Genomic DNA, 25,677 nt, shown 5'->3' on the forward strand with positions numbered 1-25,677 from the left:
GCAGCCGGAGCCGCCGGAAACCCGGTGTTTGCTGCTGCTGCTGCCGCTGCTCCGGAGAAGTTGGGGCGGAGGTGAGAGCCGCGGGGCACGGCTCGGCTCGGCTGTGCCCGGCATGCCCGGCCCGACATGGAGCAAGTGAGTCGGGACGGGACCGCGGCCGAGGGGACGGGGTGTGCGGGACCCCGGGGTGGGACAGGGCTGTGCGGGATCTCCAGGCTGGGAGAGGGCTCTATGGGATCCCTGGGATAGGACAGGGCTGTCCGGGATCCCGGGATGGGACAGGGGTGCTCGGAGTTCCCGGGATGGGACAGGGCTGTGCGGGATCCCCGGGCTGAAACAGGGCTGTTCGGGATTCCTGGGATGCGACAGGAGACCTCGGGATCCTCGGGATGAGACAGAGGTGCTCGAGGTGGGACGGGGCTGTTCGGGACCCTGAGGATGGGGCAGGGCTGCCCAGGATCCCCAAGATGGGACAGGGCTGTGCCGGACCCCGCGATGGGACAGGGCTGTTCGGGATGGGACAGGGGTGCTCGGGACCCCTGGGACGGCACAGGGCTGTGCAGGACCCCTGAGCTGGGATGAGGCTGTTCGGGACCCCTGGGATGGGACAGGGGTGCTCCGGACCCCCAGGCTGGGACAGGACTGGCCAGGATCCCCGAGATGGGATGGGTCTGTATGGGATCCCAGGGATGGGACAGGAGCCCCTTGCTGCTGCTTCCAGCTGGAAAGTGGGGTGGAGGGCAGCACCAGCCACTTTGGGATTTTTGAGGGTCTCTGCCTGTTGCTGTGACATCCTTACTTGGCCCATGTTCTGCAGTGGGGCAGAAACTGAGACCCAGAGGATGGGGGTCCCTTTTCCCAAGCAGCCCCCCTTCTGCGTTCACCTGGCAGTCACTGAGACAGAGCATCCCAAGAGCTCTTTGGGTTTTAAACTTTCTAACCGGCTGGGTGAGGCTGACGGGCGAATGTTGGCACTGCAGGAGGACGAGTGCTGGCAGACTTGGGCTTGTTCAAATGCCACGCTTGCTCAGGCCACCTTGTGCTGACTCTTGCTGGGGTGTTGCACTTCCGTACTGGAGCTGGGCCCCGGTCAGACCGCAAGCTTGGCTGTGTCCAAGCAGTCTGTCCTCCTTCTCCGTCTCTGCCTGGGGTGGGTTTAACTCAGAGAAGGGCAACACTGCTTTACTTTTACTTTCTTGTGTAGGTTTTCACGTCTGTGGGATCACACCCCAATAATCTACCCCCATGCGGATTGATTAAGATGCCACAAATTTGTTAGCAAAATTGGCCACGCAATTATTTCTCCTTCCCTTTCTTAAATGAGGTTTTTCTGCTTGTGCACAAAGAAAGCTCCTGGAAGGGCGAACTGCTGGAGGACTTCAGGCTCTAGTACATGTGATGCCAGTAGCTGTGGCTTGTCTTCCTTCTCTGCCCCTTATTTCAGCTCGCAATGTCTTGTGGCAAATATGAGAGCTTTTATAAAACCGCGGGTAGATGGCAAAGCAGCCCAAGTTGGTAGTGGTTGAGAGTTGTTATTATCCGCTGACATCCATGAAATTAATCCTCAGCAGAGAAACTGCTTCCAGCTGGCACTCACCAGCCAAAGGGGCTTCACATCCGCCCCAGCCCTCAAAGAGGTCCCTGGGGTCTGGGAGCAAGGAGGGCTGGCAGGGCTCTGGCTGTCCCGCTGCCTCCTCAGCACTGACCAACCGACCCCTCTTTATTAAAGATAAATGAACCCTCCAGTGATTGCTTGCAAGAAGGGACTTCAGATGCAGTTTTCCAAGTTTCATATGTGCCCGAGCAGTTTTATCTCCAGTGTGGTGGTTTTGCTTCTGCGGGTCAGGGAGAAGTGGAAGTGCTGACAGCCAGGCTTGGAAGATAACGTGGAAAGGGACAAAAAGAGTGGCGGTCAGGAGGTGCAGGTTGTCTCCTGGGAGGTGTTCATCCATGCCTTGCTAGAGAGAAACATGGGATAAATAGGCTACTTGCTTCAAATGAAATTATTGTAACTGCACAAGACACTTGTGTGCATGAAGTTTGTAAAAGCACCACCACGATTCAGCTGTTGGGGTTTTTTTTTGTTGCAAGACATGAAAAGTATGTGGGTTTGCGGGCCCTTAAAAAACAGAGGTAGGGAGGAGAGAAATAACTGCCTAATTGTTAAATAAAAGCCATCCTGTCCCCTTGATTTGGCATCTCTGCTGAGCTGCAAAACATGAGTGTAAACCAGGCTGTAAGAGTGAAACTCATGTTTCAGTTCTAATGGCACCATGATATAAGTTGCAAAAATGAGTTGTTTGGATTCGTTTTGGGAGTGATGCCTTTGCATGAGCCAGCAAGGGATAACTCAGTTCTTCCCTCATTTATGCTGGCTTGCTTGGCTGATGCAAGTGGATTTTTTTCTCATGCATTTACACCAGCGTCAGGAATGAATTCAGCCCAAGAACATCCCGGGAAGGGTAACTCAGTATTTCTTGCAGAAGGAATCCCCACATAAAGCTGAATTAACAACAGCAACTTATCTCTTTGTGCTGTGCTCCAATTTTAGTCATGGAATCACAGACAGAGAGCGCAGGACAGACACAAAGCCCTGCTCTCAGTGCCCTTCCCTGGCCGGCCTCCCCTCACTGATTCATGGCAGAGGTGGCTTGAACTGGCCATAAAATTTGTCCACAAAGGTATCGTCCCCAAGACTCCTCTTGCTTTTGTGGGAACAAATGGGTTTTTTCACACCCTTAACCTGCAGGTGAGGGATTACAGCAATCTTGTGATGTGCTGGGTGCCTGTGAGGTGGGAGCTGCTGACCCAGAGCTCAGCAGCTCAGGAGCCCCCAGCACCGCGTTGCACAGAGTTGCATCCATCATGCCTATCTTGTAGTGGGGACTGGAGGAGGCACCAGGCAGCTCAGGCTCAGGTGACTCCTGCGCAGCAGCTGCTGAGACCAACACTCTCCATCTCATCCCACTTCCTTTCCCCTGGGCTGCTCAGTTGGGCAGGCGGGGGCTCAGAGTCACGGATCCTCTCTGTGGATGCTCCCGCTGGCCAGCACAGCTGGGAAGTCCTGCTTGGTGTAGAGGGAACCCCATGCATGGCTTCTTCTAGGGAGGTGGCTCTAACCAGAGCTCCCAAGTGGCCCGGGGAAAGGGTGAGCTGCCAGGCTACCCTGCGATGCCATGGAGGGGAGGTACGGTCCCTGGAAGGCTGTCGACCTGGCCAGCCCGTGGGGAGCAGGCAGCACGGGAATATTAATCTGCAAAGCGGAAAAACCTTAAGGAATAAAAATATTTGGTCTGGAGTCACTCAAATAAACCCTTTGTGCAGCTATATCCATGCAAAACTGCTATAAGGGAGGTTCAAGTCCGTGCCCAGTTCTCTAAAAATGACATCAAAAGGGTGCTCGATCAGGAAACCGGCAGGTCTATATTTGTGCAGCAATTGATGTTTGCTGAAGTCGCAGATCACAACAGAAGAGTGCAACTTCCTGGCAACCTAAGAAGTCAACTTTAAAGAAAAAGAACCACGCTATACCCCTCGTTTCCCGGAAAACTTTTTCGTGCTTTGTCATCCTGTATTGTGGCCATTTCAAATGCGTCTCAGTACAATTAAAATAACTTCTACCAAGGGTGCCAAGGATGTCACGAGTTTCTGTCTGATTTTCTTTTAGGTAATAGAGGGTTTATCTGAGTTTCTTGTTCCTACTTTGCACCTGAGCCTACCTGCAAAGCCAAGCCTCTTCCTAACCTTAGCAGGGATCAGAATAAATGTGGGTGCATGGGATATTTAATCTGTTTTTCCTATTTTTATGGGTGCGAGTTCCCTGTTTAGGATAACAGCTCACCCCAATGGCAGCCGCTGTCCAAGGGTGTGTTCACTGGGAGTCTGGTGCATGAAAACAGATTCATTAGCAAGGCTCTCCTCCAAATTTTTTGGAGTTCATCCATGCGCTTTCGCTGTGTTCTGGCCATGGGAGTGTCCGGCTCCAACTCCTTTCCATGCATATGGGATTTCCTCGTGTTGTGAAATATGAGGTCTGAGCTCCAGCTGCTCCAGTTTGTTTTGTTTGGGGTTTTTACCCTACAAGAAAAGGTTTCATTCAGCAGTTAGAGGGTTCCATTTGAATATGGTTGGGGGTCTGCCTTTGTCATACATCCTTGATTTGTGCAAACAAGCTACCTTTTTGCAGCAGCACTACTGTTACTACAAATAGGGATGCGAAGGAAATGAAGTCTGGTGGGACAGTGGGGTTCCTAGGAGGAGGCTGGTGGATTTGGGGTTGGCCTCTCCTTGCAAGTCACAAGGTTGGTGAGGTGTTTGTGTAAGGGGATTTGGCTCAGCGAGGGATTCCCCTCGCCTTGCTCTGGGGAAAGAGGCTTATTGAGTGGTCCACAAAATGTTTGGAGCAGTGGGGCACTCCGAGGGAGGTAAATGGGGATTCTGCCTTTTCAAAGGCTCTTCCAGTGCAGCAGAGGGGAGGGAAGCTCTCGTATTTAACCGAGTCTGCTGGTGAAGGCACTCAGCTAATAAGCCTGACTGCCCCCACTCCTTGTCTTAGGTTTCCTGTCTCTGTTTGACGAGAATATTGATATTGGATATTTCTGATGTTTTTTCCAAAGCAGGAAAACCATGAATCTCGTGATTTTTACCAGGCTTGGAAAGCCAGCAGCCTCCCAACGTAGGATGCTGGGGCTCCCCGTGCTGCTGCGGGGGGGTGAGAGCAGGCTGTGACAAACAGCAAGGAACTAAAGGCAGGACTAAAGCCCCCCACTTGGGGCTGCCTTCTCTGCTGGTCCTTCCCTCTGCCTACAAACTACACAGAAGACTGCTGGGAATATTTTAGTGCAGATGTGATGAAGTCCTGGCCTTTGTACTGTGGATTTGCCGATGAGAGTTGGTTTGGGGGCAATGACCAAGTGCAGAGACCTAGAGGAGAAGCTTACAGAAGTGACCATGGGCTAAAATATGAGTGTTGCTACTGATGGCTGCAGGATCCGTCCCACCAGCATTCATCAGACAGCTTGGAGGCCAAAGCATAGAGAAGAGTGCTTGTTTTCAAGGAGCACTTGGTACCCAAGTGATCAGGGATTACCTCCACAGAGAGGGAAGCAGAGCCAGTGGGGAAGCAGAGAAACAAGGTTGACTTGCTACTCTTCCAGCAGTATCCGCAGGGGTGCCCAGGGCCCATGCCCCCTCCCCAGTCCTGTGGCAGCTCTCAGGTGGGAGCCAGTTGAGTTTTCCTCCAGAAGATGCCAGTCTTTTCCTTTGTGATTTGGTGGGGAGGAACTATGTGTGGTGGGTGCTGAGGTCTTGTCTGGGCAGGCTTTCTGCTGACCTTCATTAAATGGATGGAAGGTGCTTTTGATGTAATTCCTTCTCCCTTCTGTCCTTGCAGGATACAAAGGAGGAGGTCTCAGAGAAACCAAAGTCTGCTCCAGCTGCAGAGAAATATGGCTGGATTAAGAAAAGCAGTGGGGGACTCCTGGGATTGTGGAAGGATCGTTACATACAGCTCCGGAAAACACAGCTCGTGGTCTTTGAGGATGAGGTACGGTCACAGTTAACAGCCTTGAATAATGGGCAGAATCAGGCCCTTGGTGACACACCTTCTTGTGTTTTTCACTTTTCTCTCCAGCCCATTCCTTTCCAAAGGACTTCTCCCGTTATCGCTGGCAAGGGTAAATGCTATAAAGAAGAGACAGCAGCTGCATTTCAGCTGCATTTTAGTATATATTATATATCGTAAATATTTTAGCCTGTTAATATTTTGACAGTACTGTTGCCAAAGAAAAAAATGGAGGCAGGACATCCTGTGAGAAGGCAGAGGGAGTAAAGCTTTGGGCGGAAGCAGGATACATGCTCTGCCTTTTTGGTGTTTAGAGGATAAAACTGGATTGTAGCAGGCTGACTTCCCACCTGCCGCTTGAGGGAACGGCAGGCAACCTTGCAGCTGTTTGGCACCCCTCAAGCAGTTCAAATTGTTGCTAGCCAGACTCTTCAGGGTTTTCTTTTAGCCACCAATGGATGCAGGGTGAGATTGTGAGTGCTTGCTGTCCTCCTTAAGCAGGGACACAGTCTGGATTTGGCTCATCCTTTCCCTTTACTTGAGCCAGTAATGAGCAAAGGACCCCTGGGAGCCTTGTCCTGGACTTCCCTAGATAAATTGCTTGTCTTAAGTTCATGGCTTTATTTAGAGCTGTTTCCAATCAAAAGAGAAATAAGAGCCAAGCCAAATCTGTCCTACATCTTCATGCAAGAATGATAAGTGCAGGGCTGGTCCTGCCGCGCTGCGAAGGTTGCTTTTTCCTGGATTGGGCCCTCAGTTCCTGGGCTGGAAGGGGCTTCTGCAAGAGCAGAGTTTGCCCCAAAAGTTAGAAATTACAGTGCAGAGCACAAGCTACGACCCAGAGAGGTTTGAGATTAGGCGTGGGTAAGTCTACGCCCTGCTGGTGTGTGGTAGCTGGCAGTTTGTGTGCGTGTTGGGATGGAGGAGCTTTTCTCACTGCATGTCTGCCCACGAACCACATGCCTGTGTGGTGTCTGACACCAGGGGATCTGGGCCACTTGTGAGCATCAGGGTGATACAAACCCAAAATGCTGTAAAGCTTCTGTGCAGTGTGTCAAGGGAAGAAGAATGGGGAAATGTTTCAGCAGCCGCATTGCTGCGATGGTTTCAGGAACAACGGGGATGACAAATGAGTTTAGTTCTCTTTTTTTTAAAAAATGCGATTGCCTAATAAAGAAGATTTGTTATAAACAGATGAGGTTGAAGGGTATTACCTCCCCCCTTATGCTGAACCCTCCTGCTCTTCCCAAATCCCAGAGCCTTCCAGAGGCATTTATTCTCAGTTTGAAGTGTCATGAAGAGTGCAAGAACAATGAAATGGGAAGTCAATGTCAGATGATGAGCAGCTTGGAAGGCTGCAAAGCACTGTCTCTCTACAAATTGCTTCCCAGTGCCCTGGATACCTGTGGCTCCAGCTGAAGCTCCAAGAACTCACGGATATAAAATCTATAGATGTGACGTAGAGTTGTTTTAAAGGACATGCCTTTAAAAACAAGATATATGGAGGCTCTCATTACCACAAGGGAAAAGGAGGCTTTTAAAGTAAGATTAATTTTCACAGACGTTCAGAAGAAGGAAAAATCCCAATCATTCAAAGGGTTATTTTATTATCTCAACAAGCAAAATGGCATTTGTAACAACTGGGCATAATGTTTTCTGGTAGCCTGCGGATTGTGGTAACATCCTGTAATAAATTGCATCTGTAAGCTACAGTAGCTACAAGGTCCCATTATTGTAAATAAGGGATCATGTTAATATCTATAGGCTATTAAACTGGCTTACAGTGAAGTCAAATGTCTTAGGAGAGGAAATTGCTACAAAATTATCTGGTAGCACAATAGGATAGCATGTCATTGTGCAGACAGACTACAAGGGAACTAAAGGAGATGGCAATTTTCTGCACTCAGGAGGGGTCCTGTTGCTGCAGAATTGAAGCAGTTCGTGTTTATTACTGTATTTATCTTCTTTTAATGTGAGTTAGGGCAGTGTTGCTGTCTCTATCTAAAAATTGGGGAACCGAGTTTTTTGAGATGAGGAAGGCCTTGCCCAATGTCAAAGCAGAGTCTGTGGTGCAGTGTGCTATGGTGGGTTTTATTTCTGGAGCTCAGGCTGCCCCATTCCCCACTGGACCTTCTCCACATACCTGCCCTGCTCTGTGTGACCCTGGAGATGGACACAGCATCCCAGACCATCATCAGACTGAAGCATATTAAAATGAGTTTGCTCAGTGCTTGCTGAATTGGAGACCTAGGAAAAGAAAGGAGATAAAGCCTCAGGCTACAGAGATACCAACATCTTTATGTATCCAAAGTTACACCTGCATGGGTTAAATGAGAGGGAGGTCAGCTTCCATCTCGGAGGGCAGGTTTAGAGGCTATTTCAACTGTTCTGAGCCCATCAAATTTCCAGGAACTGAGCTAGTGACTTGTACACGTGGTGGTTTTTATCAGTCCCTCCTGTGTTTGAGCCCTTTACGAAGAGGTGCTAATATTGCCTTTAGCAGTTGTTTCATAGGCAGACACGCTTGTTTGTGCAGTTGCAAGAGGCTGGCTGCACTCGTAGCTGAGGTTTGTGTGTGCAAAACAAGAGCAGAGGATGGCCAGCACAAATACAGGCAATAATATTGTACCGTGTCACTGGAAAGTACAGCCTGAGCAGAACACAAATACTGCATTTATCATCATAGAATCATAGAATGACCTGAGTTGGAAGGGACCCACAAGGATCGTTGAGTCCAACTCCTATCATCAAGAGCAATCTCTTGGAATGTGCTCCTGACCTGTCCTGGGAGTGTGTTTCCCATACTGCGTCTGTTAGTCAGGCTTTGGGTTTGGTTTAAGGCAGAGCTACCTCCCAAAGGCAAATTGCAAACAGGTATTGTATTACCTGGAGCAGATGGGGGTGAAAGTCATCCCACTCAGCTTCAGGTTTCTTTCAGCGGATGTGAAGTGGAGGGAGATGGATTTCTTGTTATCTGCTGCACCTCCATCTACAGTACCCCACATCTGCACCCACACATAAACTAACCAAGAACCAAGTAGGCAGCTTATTTTCTAACAGGGTTTCTTGTCTTCTTCTCTCTGCATATTCTTGCTAGAATAAATATTAAGCCTTGCAAATCTACAGAGAGCATCCTAAGAACAGGGAATTCTGTGCAGAGAGACTACACAGATCAGTATCAATCACTCCATGGATTAAAGAACATCAGTTTTGGTTTATTTTTTTTCCCCTAAACAGTGCAGCTGGTGCTTAGAGTTAGATTTTTTGTTGGTTTGTTGTTTGGGTTTTTTTAAAGTGTATTATTTGACAAGGAAAAAATCTATTAATCAAAGCTGCTTCTAGAGGCTGGAGGATCCACTCAGCATTTAGCAGTCATGCAGTTAACTTCTGCATTTTGCCCCTGGTAAAATGATAGCAATGCATATCCAGAAGTGATTTATTAAAGCACTTTGAGATCCTCAGATGGAGTAGTAAATTATCATTTGAGGCAGTCTAGACATTGTGCACTGAATAGGGGGTCACAACCCATGAGTGGGTGTCAGCGGAGAGGTCTTTGCTGGAAATTATACCTTCATAGAAATAAAAAAATCTGGGTCTTTTTTCCACTGCCTTTAACAACTTTTCGCTAAGGAAATGATTTACCAAGTGTGATTCTTTGCTTAAGCACGTGCATTAATATGTTTACGTGTTCAGTAATTTTCTTCCTAAGGGCCAAGTTTACAGACATACATGTTTAAGTCGCAGCATCTGCTCCATGACTAGCTAATGGAATTGGTTTTCTGCATTAAATCATGAATGTAGGAGTTTCTGTATGAGGATTTTAAGTATCTTATTGATTGCCCCTTACAGCAAGCACAAAAGCAATTTAAAAAACAAGCCCACAAATCTGTAGAGGAAAAAAGAAAGGTAGCCTGAAGGGAATTCCCTGCCTTGATCCAGTGCAGCACTATGGGACGTGCATGCTGCAGGGTTGACTGAGTGAGGACTCAATTTTTGTGTCTCAGGATGATGTAAAAGGATTGCTTTAACTTCTTTGGGACACTGGAGACCAAATGGAGTGGGAGCTTGTTCAGAATGCTTTTCTGAGACCAATGTATTGGGGCAGAATTCTGGAAGCAGTCTTGTCCCTGCGTGATGGTGAGTGTCCTCAGGTTCCAGGCGGTTGTTGGGACCTGGAGACCTGCAGCAGCGTCAAGCCCTTCGGTCTTAATCTTAGTGGTGCAGGGCAAACATAAAGGATCTCTTTGTGACCCAGGTAGGCTCACAGAGAGGAGATGGCCGTGTGCCAAGGGTAAAAGAGAAATAAAAGCCCCATTCTGGTGCTCCCTGAACTCAGATGCTTTTCCTTTGCCTCAGATGTGGAATTTCTCTGGCTGCTTTCTTCCACGCTGTCCCTGAAGAGGATAACTTCCTTGAGGAGTTCATGTTTCTGAGAGGAAGGAGCTATAGCTTTCACAGTCAAGCCAGTGCCCCTGGGGGCCGGGTCCTGTACATCCCCATCCTCACTGCCCTTGTTCCCATAGTTCCCAAAGCCTCCCCAGGGACGAGAGGGCAGTTGGATGCCAAAAGGCAATGCCATGGTGAAACCTCAGCTCTACACCCCGCCAAGTCTTTCTTGTCCCCTGGCTCCTTGCTCTGATGTTCTTACGAGCTGAAAAACAGCTTGCATAGGATCAGAGGGAAGGATCCCCTCCAAGAGGCAGGAAGGGTGGTGTGGACAAGGAGGGTGTCATGGAGCCAGTCTTGAGAGCAGGGAGGGCGTGCAGGAGTCTTTGTGCTGGTCTTCGATTGGAGTGCTGCCAATCCGCCTACATCCTGAGCCCAGCAAACTTTCTCGTTGGAGCTGGTAACCGCACCGGCCGTGCAGCAGTGCTCTGATATGGGCGGTCGTCCACCAAAGGCCAGGATGAGATCACCCATCCCCAAGGCATGTATTCCTGACCTCACCCTTCTCTGTCATTTGTTGGCCACTGAGGGGTTATTATTTCCATCCCTGTCCTTTTGCAGTGACATTGTGATACCAGGATTGCAGCAGGAGCCTTGTGCCTTCAAAGGGCTCAGTAACGTCAGCAGGATTTTATCTGCTAGGTTTTAGGTTTGGGCAGGATTAATCTCCTCCTCCTAGTATATGTTTTCCCAGTTCTCTGGTCACATTCACCTACTCAGTATTAAATGACATAAACAGTAATGTCATTAAAATAATAAAACTAAATTAGATCCAGACATCCCTCAGTGGCTCAGAACTTGCTCTGCGTACCGACATCGGCTCTGCCGGGCCCCTATCCCCAGATAGGAAGGTTAAAAAAAACTAAACAGAGCCTGAGCTCTGCACAGCGACTTATATGTCAGGCGGTAAGGGGAGGAAATTCCCCACAGCCCACTTCCTTCTGAACTCTCCATTCCCTGCCTCCAGCCACGCAGCAGCTTCCTGGCTACGACACATTTCCTCATCCCTCACCCCCTCTCTGCTACAGGAATTGCTAAATACAAACTCATAGTGGTACGAGGAGCTGCCTAGGGAGTGGGGCCTGAGCTGGGGATGGTCATGGCGAGTGATTTTGATTTAGGATCATAATAGAGAGGTTCATGAGGCATGCTGACTGTAGCACTTTATCGGCAAGAACTGCTCTGCGATTCTCACTGCTTATTTGCAATACTTAGCTTTGGTCTCTTCTGGGCTACGGAGACATGAAGAACATTATCTGCCCAATGTTAACGCTGTGATTCCTATTAGGGATGCTGCTCCGCAGCTGAACTGAGCCACGCACCACGTGTGGAATTTTAGTTATGTTACTAGGAGAAATGAGCCAAGATCGCAGCCGGCAGTCATCAGTGGAGATAGACCAGAGATAAATATTCCCCACTGAGATGCTGGCCCTGACAGTTTTGCTGGCTATACAGGACCATTATTTCCAATCTCAAGCATTTTGACAGCTCAGAGCGTGGCTGCAAGAGGAGAGTGTTCCATTCGCACGTGGCTGCCACTGACCCTGCTGAGGCTTAGCATGGCGGTAGGGCTTGGCCCTTATCTCCACTCTGCCTTGGGCTTCTTGGAGGGCTGCTCGGACCTTCCTGATGCTTGCACTGTCTTCCCTGTGAAAAAGCAGCATAACATCTGCTTTCATTGTGGGGAGGAGGTAGTGTCGCCAAGCTAAAGGGAAGCCTGGGGAGCACTCTGAGATCATGCCAGGAAGGCTTATAAAAGTGAATGATGTTATTCCTCCTTCCTGTGCCATGACTGACAGCACATTCTCAGCCTGTGGCTGAGGCAGTATGGTGGACAAAGACCTTCCTTACTTGTTTCTGGCTGCAGAACCCTGGATGAGGCCAACAGAGATGGCAGAAGCTGGTGTTACTGTCCACAATATGTTATTTGCTCAGCCACTGTGGACCACTAGTCACATATTAACCTGTAGCTTAAAGACTAGGGTGTTTTCTTAGTGAGATGCCAGCCTGATTTATGGGGGCTTGCTCTCTGCATGTAGGTTATTTTTAAGGCAGAAGAGTTTTTAGACAGATGCAGGAGGAAGACATGCACAGTTTGATGGTATATGATGATTTCAATGCCTTCTATTCATAATAATGTTTCATTCCCTCTCTGCAGGATGAACAGAAGTGCATAGAAACTGTGGAACTGGAGAGTTATGACAAGTGCCAGGAACTGCGTGCACTGCTAAAAAAGAAAAACCGTTTCATTTTAATCCGCTCCCCGGGTAAGAAGGTAGGATTGCCTTTCTCATCACCCTCAAGTCTGCTAACTCCAAAATGAGTTCCCAGGCAGCTGCGGCCAGAGCAGATGAAAGGGTCTGAGATTCAGCTGTTTGGCACTTGGGAGAAATGACCTGCAGCTGTGAATGGTCTGCAGTGTGGAAGGAGGAACACTACTGTCTTGTAGACTTTCTTCTTGTGGTAGGGAAGAGTCTTTCTGCCACTCAGCTTTTTCATCTTGATATTTTTCCTGCCTTATCATTTTCTGTCTCCCAGTACTCCCCTGAGTAGTGGCTAATCACTGTTCCCCGTGGTTTCCCCTTGTGCTCTGAGCGAGAAAGCGTCCCTGTCCCAGATGCACGTGCTGTAGGTTTGCCTAAGTTCTGGTGAAATCAATGATCGCGATCCATGTACTGAGACGGTGCTTGGAGTTGGAATCATTGATCAGAGAAACTCCAGTACAAAGTTACTTTCAGCCAAACAGTTTCTAGGAGAAAAAGAGTTCATAAACCTCCACATCTTTAGCATCCCGCACAGCATCTGGGTAGAACCAAAAACTACCAGCCGGGCTGGTGTTACAACAAAGTTCTGCATTCACTGGCTGTATGCAAGGACACACTTGACTGACTTCCTATGTTGAATAATCATCACTAGACACCTTTGGAAGTTCTTAGTTCCTACTTACAAGCGATCCATTTTAGCATCTTTATGGGCTAGGATGCTTCTACTGTTGCTCTGAGGCATTCATTGTGCTTTGACCTACATTCTAATTTAAACATGATTTTATTGGCATCAGAGTTCTTACTAAATCTGAGAGACTGTAAGGGACAAAATGTATTAATTTCCATAAGAATGTGAAGAGGCAAAAATACCAACTTGCCTCTTCCCTCATCTCCATTTTGTTTAAATAAATGGAGATTGTTTAGTCATTGTTGTCATTATTGCTTATTCTTTCACTCTATCCACTTTGTGTTTATTTGTATAAGACCCCAGCTGAGTTCAGAGAGAGCATTGTTGTGCTAAACTTCATTCAAAACAACAAAACAAAGACTGTTCTGCCCCAAAACACTCACGTGGACCAAGGTGAGAGTAGATGTAGGTGCAGTCTGTGTAAGGGAGAAAGGTGGTATTAAGCACCATGTACCAAAGTGACGGTAGCCTAGAGATTTACACCCTGGGCTACTGAGTTCCTGCTCAGCACCAGAAGCCAGAGCAGCGAATCTCTCCAGTCCAAATGGAGGTTTAGCATTTGTTTTGTAATTTAATTAATCAGAAATAATAACAATTTTAGATTGAAAGTGGCAGACCCCGGCAGGCTTGTGTTTCCTAGACGTTGGCTTAATAACTACAAGCTATCGCTTAAAGGGTTATTCCTAGTACTTACAGCAGTTTCTCCAGGACTTAAAGGGGGCTTACAGGAGAGCTGGAGAGGGGCTCTTGATCAGGGAATGCAGGGATGGGGCGGGGGGGGAACAGTTTTAAGATGAAAGAGGGGAGATTTGGATTACAAAAATCCAAAAGTAGGAAGAAATGTTTTCCTAGGGTGGGGAGGCACTGGCACAGGTTGACCTGAGCAGTGGTGGCTGCCCCATCCCTGGAGGTGTTCAAGGCCAGGTTGGATGGGGCTTTGAGCAGCCTGAACCAGTGGGAGGTGTCCCTGTCCATGGCAGGGAGGTTGGAACTGGATGGGTTTTGAGGTGCCTTCCAACCCAAACCATTCTATGATTTTAAGTGCACACCTATTCCCAGGCAAGTGAGTAAAATCTGTGTGCTGAGAGATAGGTGTCATAGTAGGGATTATTATTATTTGCAAGTACATTACTTAGAGAGAAGCATGTAATAGCTGCAGATGTCTCTGCACTGCTACACGAATCAACACTAGGTGTGAGACCTGTTCCCAACTTTAACTTCTTGCTAGGAGAAAGATAGGCCCAAACTGTGCCCCAAAAGGGCAGCTTTTATCGTTTTGGCATGCTGGCAAGTTTATAGCTCTCCTGTTTTTCTTGCCACTGATTAAATGGAGACCTAGATAGAGGCTACTTTTATAAGGCTCTTTTGGTGAAAGGAAAGGCTTTTATAAATGAAAAGTTCCCTGTTTGTAGCTCCCCTCCCACCCTCCTTTTGGCTGGGAATCTGGTGAGGGTGTTGACACACAACATACTTTGGCAGATGTTAGAGCAGGCTTCACTTATGAGGCCAATGTACACAACTGTCCTTCTTCTGTTTTGAAATTGCAGCTGTGGCGATATGTATCAGCTAAACATTTTCCATTTGGGAGGCTTGCTGCCATCCACAATTTAAAACCACCCCATGAGCTGCTCTGCCAAACCCTGCCAGATCTTGCTAGGTTTCTTTCCCCCATTCTCCTGAGCATGATGCTGAGAAATGCAGAAATGTGGGACTTGGAAATAAACTAGAAGAGGCTATTTCTGTTTCAGAGCACAAATGGGATTTTCCCTATTGAAAAAAAGAGAGCCCAGTTTAGCTGTAGGGGAATCCAAGTGTAAGTCTTGAGTGGGATATTCTTTAAGAGCATGATTCAGTCATTTAAAACTACTCTGTAGCAAGAGTTGCACTCAAATAGATAAGTTGCCTTGCTAAACACTGGCCTTTGATGGATGTACTCCACATTCTGCTTGCCCTGTTCACAAGGATGACATTTTTGTTAAGCTCTGAAGATATGAGAATGTTATACACCTGCAGTGGTGAGAAGCTGAAATAAAGTGTTGCTGGAAGTGTGCAAAAGACCACTTCTGCTTAGAAATCTCAAATGCTTCGTTCACCCGCAGCAACTAAATGAAAACTGTTGGACGCAGAGAGCTGAGCTTGTAAGAAAGGGCAGCAGACTTGGCCTGGAGACTTTAAAACGTACTCACGATGCAAAAAGCAGTGCAAATGATCCTTGGTGTAACTGCCTAGAGACTACAGAATTTGGCACAAGCCTGGTATTCAGCCAGTCTGAAAGCCTTCAGCTGCAGGGAAATCTTAAGAATGGGAAGAAAAAAGATGGTGGTAGTAAGGGAAAGAGTCCATGAGTAAGCACTGCAGCTCCCCACGCATCCTTTCCTAGCACAGCCAGGCACAAACTCCACACCTGCAGTCAGGGGTGAAAACTTCCATTGCTTATTTTTCCCTTAGTGGACTTTGGAGGTACCTGCAGCTGCTTTTACCAGGGTCTCATCTGGAAGCAGCAGTAGACTGCAGTGAGGCATGTTTGCCCTGTGTGTGGAGGAGTCTGCCAGTTTGGCAGAGATGCTGTATTATTCCCAGGGATGAGGTAGCTCTTGGTTCAGCTGCAGAAAACCACAAGAATCCCCTAACTGACAGTCCCTTGGCTTCCATTTTTCCCTCCATGATCTAGCCTGACAAAGTCATATAGAAGAAGGCAGGAAATGACCTCGCATCTGGCAGACAGACTCTAGTGCGCTCTTGGTGATGTTCCTGACCCAGCTCTGCTCTGGCTTCTGCTGGAGATGACCACCCCATACCAAAAGTAAGCAGAAGGGAACATAATCCCACACCTAAAGCAGCCGTTCACAAGCAGGTCACAGTCTGGTTTAGCCCAACCCCGCTGGACTGAACCCAACACCAGGCTTTGCACTGAAACAGCTGAGGAGCAAGCATAGGTTTCAGTCACTCACCTCTGAACCCACATCAGCAGCATCTAGGAGAATGGCTCAACAAAGAGCTAATGTTGGTAAAGGTCTTCACCTGAAGTTATACAGTTCTCTAGAGCTTTTCTGTTAAATCATTTAGAGCAGGTACAACAGGCTGACCCCAGGAACACTTTCCTGGAAAGCAGAGTCAGCATAGCCGTAAGACTGTCACTGCTTGAAGAGACTTCTGCAAGGAGACGTGGAGCAACTGAGGAGACTGTGCTCACTGCCATCATGGACAGTGACCTGTGTGTGAGTCTCTTGCCAGTGATTCAGCAGGAGCTGACTGGTCCTGCTGTGTTCTGAGTTAACCGACAGTAAATTGTGTAGTCTGTATTCATGGCTTACAATGGTCACTATCACATTAGGTTTAACCAGGACAGCTTTTCCTGGCACACCAGCCTGCTGTTTATGGCATGACTCAGTCTCAGCTGGCTTAGCAGGAAGGAGAGCAAATGTGACTGCTGCTGCCCTCTTAGATTTGGTGTCACTGACTCTCTGCCTTGGATTGCTACTGGAGAACAGACATTGCTTAACATTTTGTGAGGAGTGTCCATCTTCAGGTGCATCCTCTGATATCTGTGAATACTCAAATGAGTAAAAATACAGACAACATAAATTCACTTGTTTCTTGTTTGTAGACGACCTGGGGGTCTCTGACTCATTTACAGAGCCCCAGTGGCAGGCAGGACTGAGATCAACTCCTCCAGCTCCTTCCTACCTCTCCTTTGCAGTTGTCTGCTTTATAGAGAGCTTCCCTCCCACTTTGGGTTAGCCTCCTCTTCCCTTTGCTGTAGCCGAGGATGAGCCACAGATGGATGCAGACAGACAACGGACTGCAAGGCAACAAAGAGTCTCTGGCTGGCAGCAGCCCAAGGCCCGGCCTCAGAGCCACAGCAGCATGACTCTTCTTTGGTTTTTCAAGCAAAGATAACTGGGTGGACTGGGAGGAACATGCTGCGAGCCCTGAGGCTGCCCCTCTGTGCCACAGCCTCAGGAACTTGTGCAGGCAGGGAGTAGGGCTGCATTGGCATGAGTCTGGCATTGCCTCTACTGCCCATCGCAGGGAGCGGGGTCCCATACAGAGTGCTGCTTGTCCTCCCTCACTCAGCCTTTACGGAAACTGGAGAACTCTTTCTGCTGCTGCCTTGGGAGAATCTTTCACAGGTTCCTTTCCCTCACCATGTTTGGTGGCTGCAGTGGTAGGTCAGCATTACACCATACGGCAGTAAGCTGCATGCTGGAGAGACATCTCAACTTCTCATGAATGATCAACCATCACCCCAAGGCTTCGCTCTGCTCTGCTGCAGGGTTGCTGACACCAGCGCTTACACACAGTCTCAGAGGCTTTATTCAGGGACTGAGAATGAGGCAGAGAAAGTGGCATTGGAAGAGGAATCTTGCAGTGAGGCAGGAATCTCTTCCTTGAACAACATGTACAGAGATTTCTAAACCCTAGTGCAGGCTGCCAGGTCTTTGCCAGGCAGTGCAGCAGCTCAGCTGCTCACAAGCAGAGCTTTCTCATAAGCTTTTATAATCACAAAGCTTTGGGGCAAAATCGTTTCCGAACAAAAAACAGTTTTTAAGCAGACATAAAAACAGGCCTGCTTGGACTAAAACAAAATCTGGCTGTCGTACTGTTTTGGAGCCTTGCCTTCCCTTAGGTTCCCTGGTTAGTGCAGCCCTTCTACACCACAGACAAAGGGCTCTTTTTCCAGAGGTCTGTGCTTCAGGCCTTAACCTCTCTTCTGAGCTCTCAGGAAGACATGCAGTCCCATCACCTTATGTGCAAACTAATGGAATAAATAACTTTTCCCCCACTTGCTTCTTAACTTCTTTCTTGCCATGCTGTGAGGGTCTGACACTCTGTTGCTGTGATGTGCAGATGTAAAGCTGTGGCATTGAAGCGAGGAGTAAATGCAGAAGGGAAGGACAGTTGGTTTCTAGTTAAACAGCAGGAGAGTAAGGAGATCAGGCTTTAGTTCTGCTGAATTTCTGATGGCATCTTCAGAAGTTGCTGAGACCCACAACAGTTTCTGCTTTGTTGTGCCATAAACAAAACAGGGAGCTGTTAAGAGCATTTGACTGTTGGTTACCATAAGCTTCATCACCCTCATTTTATATAGTCCCTGTTTTACATAGACATTGTTGTGATTTCAGACTGTGGGACCTTATTTACAAAAAGGCTGGGGCTACAAGTGCTCTTGAAGGCAATGGGAAGCTGCAGGATACCTACAGGATGTTAAATACTCCAATAAACTATTCCAAACGAGACCCTGCTAGTATGTGTTGTGGATGAGCCTCTCTGTATCTCACCTCCTCACCTGCAAGAGGAGGATAATTTCAGTTGCTCTGAAAAGTAGTTTGGGAAGCCCCTAGGTATTGTAGTAATAAGCAGCAAAGAAAAGATCATTGGGAGAATCAGTAATTCTGTTTCCAGGACAGGGCTTGAGCAGAGTACAATCCATAAGACATATTTACCCATGAGGATAAAACACACGATAGGATACATAACATATTGTTATAACTTATTGTTATAGGATAAGTAACCTGTTGTTCCTGCTGCAGTCAATAAGAGATTTGAAACACCAAGCACAGCCACAGGACTGGCCTGGAGGAAGGGAAGACCTGGCTGAATGGAGAACAGGCCATACAATCACCCATCACTCCCTCCTTATTTGTGTCCCATGCTTCTTGCCAGCTCCATCTTGTCTGGTCAACTCTTCCCTTCTTCTTAGGATAGCTGTTCAGACCCCAGAAAGTGTATGTCTGTAGCATTCGCTGCTCTGTTTCTTCATTTGCAAACAGAAAAAGATGTGCCTCATCACATCCATGCTCAACTGGATGGGCGTTAGTGCAGCCAACATCAGAGCTTCAGATCCCTGTATCAGTTCTGCTCTGCAGAGCCGCAGGAACAGGGAAGCAGGCAAAGCCTGCTGCACGCAGCCTTCCCGTTGCTTGCAGCCTAGGGGAAGTTGGAATAAAAGTTCTTTATTGCATGTGAAGCAGTGCAAAATGACTTGGACTTTCAGTGTGACGCTGCACACACGGTGTGACCATTTGCTGTACACACAATGTGGCACTAAGAGCTATTCTGAGTGTTTTGCAGAAGGAAGAAACTCTTACTTTCTTACTACTTTAGCTACTAGTTGCAAAAATAAAGCTACAGCAACAAGTAGCTCAGCACAACAAAATACTGTTCATGGGAGCTATGAAGTGAAGTACTTGCCAAAGCGCAAAGGAATCTGTAGTTTAAACACAGGCTGGAACTGGATGTTATATAGAAACTGAAATGATACACAGAGAGCTGCTTCTCTGGTCCTGGCAACGAATGCTTAGGCAAAAATCATGTCTCTTGCAGGTTCATGATATCAAATTTCAAGCTCCAACTTTGGAAGAAAAGGAATCATGGATAAAAGCTCTTAATGAAGGGATCAATAGAGGGAAAAACAAAGTATTTGATGAGGTAAGAGGAACAGTTTTCAAACTCCTGTATTTCTGTGTCAGTTTTCATCCACTGCTTTTTTAGCTAAAAGCAGGACTTGCCTGACTCCTCGTGCTCCTTGTCCTTCCTCTGTGCCAGCCATGGTCGAAGGAAAGAGAAAGACAGTATTCAAGGCAAACCAGGTCACGTCCCTGCAGGCTGGGAGCTTTAAGCCACTGCAGTTCCCAGCCTAAGAAGGCAGAAGATGCAGAGAGCTGTTTGCACCATCCTACATCTCTCTGCTTTTCCCTTTCTTCTCACTGGGGTTAGATGCAAGGATGCAGGGGCAGCTGGTTGAGTAGACGGAGCTCCGGAGAAATGATATGTGCTGCTCGGAGCCAACATCTCATCAGGAGGCCCACGAGACACAAGCTCACCAAATACAGTATGAGGTGGTCTGTTGGCTTCAGTGCGTTTGTGATCAGTGAATGCAGGGCTGTTGCTTCCTGATGGAAGCAGCTGGTGCAAAGAAGCAGCTGCAGTACTGAGTTGCGTGGAGCTGGGGCTGCAGCCTGCAGAGACCTGTCTTCCCCATGCCACCATGATCCTCAGCCCCAAGCAGCCTGGAAATGGAACTATTTGGTTAGGACATAGCCCAGTCTTTACGACTGGAAAACTCTGAAGTGACTCAGTCCACCAGCTATTCCGTCTGCAGTCTGGAGAGAAGTCTGGTGGAAAGTTACTCCACGGTCCCAGCAAAACCTGCCTACTTCTCAGCTGGCCCCAGCACACCTGCACTCCCAGATTCTCCCAGGAATGAAAATTGCACATTCTAGAGCCTGACTAACTTTGCTCTGTTCCCTGTTACCTTGTAAATCAGCCCTAAACTAAACCAAAGGAATGGTATCTGTTCTGCAGTGGTTTCAGTAACTGAAATGAAGTGCACAAAACCACCATGGGAATGACTCAGGGAGAAACGGACAGGGTAACAGGGGATGAAACAATCATCAGGATCTGTTTTGCAAAGGAAACCAAAGCAATCAGTAAAGGTTTTGAGAAGAAGAATAAGCACGGCAGATACGGTGCTGGAGATGTGAACTCTGAGTGCTTGGGCTTTGCTTTTATTCAGCAAAGAGGGGGAGAGGCTGCAAAATGCTTCTTTTTTTGCCAAGGCAAATGACAGTCAGTGTGAGGGTTTTGCTAGGAGGGAGGTGTAGCAGTTCCTTGGGCCATTGGACCAAGTGGAAAGCTGCACATGGAATTAAATGGAATGACTGGGACCAGTAGCAGTCTAAGAAGATCTGCTCTCGTGTTTCAGGGGGTGGGAGATGTGGTGTTCTGTAATGCAATGCTGCTCATCTCAGAGCTGCCTGGATGGGCATGGCACGTGGCTCTGTGCTCTCTGGTGGGTAGTGTGCTCTGCACACCCCCTTGGCAGTGCAGCAAGGTGGGATCTCAGGTCACTTTCCTGCCCTGTAGCCAGGGGTTATACTTACAATGACCTGGGTACTCAGAGGGAGCCAGCCTCTAATTCTCATTCATTCCAGTAAGGATCAGACCTCAGATTTAAAGTGTTTCTGCACAGGCCAGGCACAAGCTAGCAGATAAAGCACTCAGCTGGCTTGGATTAGCTGTTCTGCGCTGAAAGAGCTGTAAAACCACTCTGGCATATCAGCCAGGGATTGGGACCCGTTTTCCCACCCTCACCAGTTTTCCTGTTGTACAAACTTATGGTCAGCAAACCAAGGACGCACTGATGTTTCACCATCCCGCATCACTGGTGGAGCAGACTCCAGCCCTCAGCCATCGCAGCATGGGTGGGTAGGCAGTCACAGAGCCAGCACAGAGAAATACCTGCCAACGGGCTGGGACCTCCCTTCCCACGTGTGGGAGGCAGTGGGTTTCTCATCTGATTCCAGGAAATAAATTTGTTAATTCAGCTAGAGCTGCAATTAATCCAGGTCACTGCTCACACCTTCCCTTCAGCATCCTGCAGTCATTAGCGCTGTGGAAGGGAAGGTCTGTAACAAAGCACTGCTGATACAGTTCACAGTCAGGTCACGGTTATTAATGAGCTTTCACCTCTAAGATGGCAACAGCAATTTTGTCGCTGTGCTCTGCCACATGCAGGAGCAGATCCAAGCCCAGGCTGCAGCAAGGACAACAAAGCTGCCTTGTCTCCTTCCTTCCCTGCCCTTTACGTAGACGGGAAGAGGGCCTCTTCTCAAAGTGAAGGTTGGATGCTTTTCTTTGCTTTGGAATGTCTTTTATATGGCTCAGTATAGGACAGATACCTTCAGTATCCATCATTGTACATGCAGGGCTTTGCATGCAGGCTGTAACTAAAGTCTGAGGCAAAGACTAGTAGTAAAATATTAAAACCCTCCTGGACCCAAATGCTCCATCTCTTCATGTGTGACAGTGAGAACTTTATAGACCTATCTTGAGAAATTAATGACCCTCTTTCGTTTTGGGTTTGGGGTTTTTTTTCTGCTCTTTTTCATCAGGTAAAAGTAGATGAGAGCCTTTCCTTGGACCATGTAACTCGAGACAGAGTGAAAATGACCCAGGGGCGCAGGCCACCCACGAGAAGTCACCTAAAAGAGGTAAGTGCACCCCCCTGGGCTGAGCCATCTCTCCAGCTGGGATCCTCAGGAGCTGCTTCTTCCACTTCAGTACAAAACCCCAGGGAAAACTCCATCCCTGGAGAGCCGGGAGAAAACTGACAAGAGAAACAGCTTCCTCCAGGAAAGACTGCACCAGCACCTCTCTAATGAAGCTCCACGTTCCTATAGATCTGTAGCTGCTGCAACATGTTACAATATATTTAGCTGGCCATAACTCATGGGCTGCTTCACCGTCTGGTGAGAGCCATTGTAGTTTCACTTTAATCAGAAGAGACTGAAGCTCCTATATTTATTTCTTAAGAAGCAATGATTTTGTAGCCACAGTGGTCTAAAGGTAGAACTGCATGGTCTGTGGGGAGAAGCTGCATTTTTTATTAAGCTAACTCGAGAAAGCAGACAAGCTTTCAAGCTTACAAGCCCTTCCTTAGGTCTGAAACAGAATTATTCTCCCAGGCAGTTTTATGGACTAGCCTTTCTACTTGTAACTGATTTTCTGGGTCTGTCACTTAAAAAAACCTCCAACAAACAAAGAAAACCCACCACAAAATAAACCTGCAGTTCATTTCTATGGGAGAGGTTCTCACTGCTGTTTGATTCCTGTGATTTATGAAGAAGTTGTCACAGACAGAATGATATTTTAGCAGAGCATTAATCTCAGCCAAGGAAGGTTTTTAAATCAAACCTTCTTTATTCAGACTCCTAAGACTTTGACTTATGTGTCTGCACAGCACAGATGACCCTCACGCAGAAAATGAGATGCCCCGAGACATTTTACTTTGCAGAGAAATGGAGGAAGAGTGTCTATTCTAGAGAAATGCATGGGGATGAATTCCCATCCACTCCTCCAGAAAACCGCAGAAGAAAACATGACAAAAGTCACAGCAGCAATAAAGTGTGGAATCTCTGTTGCCTAACATGGGTTCAGGAATGTTGAAAGCCCTTCTCCAGGCACTAAAAAAATCTCTTTCTCTTACTTGGCTCACTAAATTCAGAAGATGCCTCTGAGGTTAATACCTATAGGACCTCTCACCTTCAGCCAAATTCAGGGGAAACTGGCTTACAAATCCAGAATGAGAAAGAAGGGAGAGGATAGAGCCTGCAGAAAGATGTGTATCACAGCTGCTGGCTGCAGTATCATGAAGGAAATGAGATGAATGATGATTTTCAATGTCATAGCAGGCCAGGTGAGGACAGGTCAGGGCCAAGCTGCCAGGATGCAGCTTGCCTCCATCTCTCTGATGGGCTGGAAAGGCAAAGAGAGACTTTAACTAAACCCCCTGCACTGCAGGAGTCTGACCTGGCTGCAGCTTTGCCTTCGTGTGGTTTTGGGTTCCTTCACACAGGAACTGTCACCACAGTTCTCCCTCTGGGGCACTGAGCTTACATGCTGCAATGTCTTTACTAAGTCCACCCTTTTTAGGAAATCCCTTCTACTAGAGTGATTTGCTCACAGCCTGTGGTTTGCAGGAGGTCTAACCAGCTGAGGCTTGGCCCAGGCATGCCATCAGGTTGGAGGAAGCAGGCAGAAGGCAACGGAATTACAGTAGTGTCCCTGGCCAAGCATCTAAAGATCAACTTCTTTTATATACTCAAGTGAAAATATAACAGTCCTAAAAGCAGAAAGCAAGTGTGCTCTAGATAGGCATGCTGTAAATGAAGAAGGATCCAGCTACCACAGGATAAAGGATTAAAATATGGCAGAGCTGATCACTTAGCACTGACAGGAAGACCAAGACATGAGGTTATTGTGGAACAGGCTTTGACACCTTCTCAACGGAAGTAGTAAAATAAGTTCTGTGGTTTTGTCCTAATTCTTGACTGCTTATGGTTAGTGGCTTTGATATTCATGTGCAGGTTGCTGCCTTATCAGGCAGAAAATAACTGAGCAGCAAAATGCTCATGGTGTTCATAGAACGTGTTGGTCTGGGGAAAAAGCAAGGTTATGACATTGGATGGACTCGCTTCACTCAGTACATTCAACAACTGCTGCAGTATACGAGACTTGACCCAACTTTCTTCTTTGTCGGGTAAAAAGTTTGGGACTTTAATTATCATAGCTCATTAAATGTTAGCATAGCAGGTGACATTGGGTTTCACTCAGATTAATGCTGGCAGAGCTGTCTACAGCTGTGGAAGAGCTGGCTACTGCTGTTAGAGGGTAGCACAGGGTGATGCTGCATGGAAGAAACACAAGCTCCGTAGGTTGCTCTTAAACTGTAGAAAAAACTGCCTTTAAGAGCACCATTTTTGTTACCAGTCAGATTGTTCTTGCAGTTTCAACCGATGTAAGTATAAATGGGGTGGATGTATGAAGCAGCAAACCCTTGCTTGCCATGCTGGTTGTGAGGGTCTTGCACTTTAAAGTGCAGGCCTTTTTGAAGTTAATGGATGGAGCACATAATCGATGATGGTGATAGATATTGAAAAATTTCTCTCTTATATTCCAGGCTGCTAAGTCTACATCAGATGGTATTCTACGACTTGATCTGGATATAGTAGACTATGGACCGCCAAACTTTGATTCCACCGTCAACGAAAGTGACAATGCATCACCTCAGAAAGAAACTCCAAAGCCACCTATGCCACCTACAAAACCCACTGGTACAAAAGAAAACCAAGAAGCAGAGAACGATGTTTCTGACCAGGAATATAAAAAACCTCTGTCTCCTCCATTGCCTCCAGATAAAAAGCTTAAGGAAGGCATAGCATCAAAGGACAATGTAAATGCCAAGGAAGAGGACTCTGTAAGCCCAAAGGAGAATGTAGAAGAATCACAAGCACCAAGTGAGGAGAACAGAGAGAACCTCATTGAGGTCAGCAACAGAGGCATAGCAAAAGCACCAGTTCCTCCTCCTAAAAGCGTGCCAGACAAGCTAAAAGTAGCTTGGGACCAATCAGTCCCTGAGCCTAAAACCACAGAAGACTTGAAATCATCAGGAGATAGTAGCGAAGTCAACCTTGCTGAGATTGCTGCTGCAGATGACACAAAGCCGCCTGTTCCTCCTAAGGCTCTGTCAGAAAAAATGCTAGCCACAATGAACTCCAGCCATGGTGACCTGGAAGCTGGGGCCTGCGAAGACCTGGAGTCTGGCAGTTCCAAGCCCCCAGTGAACGGGATCACAGGCAGTGAGGTAGCAGAGTTGACATCCCCAGTGGTTGAAACTGAAGAAGGAAATGGGAGAACCTCTGCTGAGAAGGAACAGCAAACTTCAGCAGAAGAGAGAGAGACTTCCTTAGCTACAGAAACAGACCATGAGAGTGTAAAAGCAACTATTGAGGAGAAAGAGTTTGTAGAAAACACTTCAAGTCTCAAACTTCGCAGTTCGTCTCTGGGAGACTTGCTGTCTGATTCCAAAAGTACACAGAGAGCACTTCCAGGCCAAGGTTTCCTGAAGGATTCCCATCAATGCTTAGCTAAAATGGAGGAGAAGGTTGCTAATGAAAGGGAAAAGGCAGAAAAACTTCTGCAGAAGGTTTTACGTGAAGGGTTGGAACAGGCCCAGGAGGGGAATGGACCCCCAGTGATGGCAGAGACATTGCTCAATGAGGCAGTAGAACAACTTCGGCAAGCTACACAAGTTTTGCAAGAAATTAAAGGTCTTGGAGAACTGAAAAAAGAAGCAACACAGAAGCAGAAAGAAAAGCAAAAGGATCTAGTGACTCTTTATAGGAGAAGTGCTCCCTAACATACTTTTCAAA

General features: G+C 47.5%; 1 protein-coding gene across 1 annotated transcript; it reads left to right on the top strand.

Annotated features, from left to right (window-relative positions):
- Positions 1–25,677, top strand: PLEKHO2 (pleckstrin homology domain containing O2). The gene is made up of 6 exons (XM_054077728.1): positions 1–135; positions 5,393–5,545; positions 12,168–12,284; positions 19,289–19,393; positions 21,859–21,957; positions 24,426–25,677. Exons 1-6 carry the CDS (start codon positions 127–129, stop codon positions 25,662–25,664), a joined length of 1,722 nt encoding a protein of 573 aa, XP_053933703.1. The 5' UTR covers positions 1–126; the 3' UTR covers positions 25,665–25,677.

The sequence above is a fragment of the Cuculus canorus genome, chromosome 12 (genome assembly GCF_017976375.1).
Source record: "Cuculus canorus isolate bCucCan1 chromosome 12, bCucCan1.pri, whole genome shotgun sequence".
Taxonomy (NCBI): domain Eukaryota; kingdom Metazoa; phylum Chordata; class Aves; order Cuculiformes; family Cuculidae; genus Cuculus; species Cuculus canorus.

Bases quoted from the DNA above. Each gene is read 5' to 3' on its own strand.
- PLEKHO2 (XM_054077728.1), top strand. The intron at 12,285-19,288 runs GTAGGATTGCCT...TGTCTCTTGCAG, and splicing joins TCCGCTCCCCGGGTAAGAAG to GTTCATGATATCAAATTTCA. The intron at 19,394-21,858 runs GTAAGAGGAACA...CTTTTTCATCAG, and splicing joins AAAACAAAGTATTTGATGAG to GTAAAAGTAGATGAGAGCCT.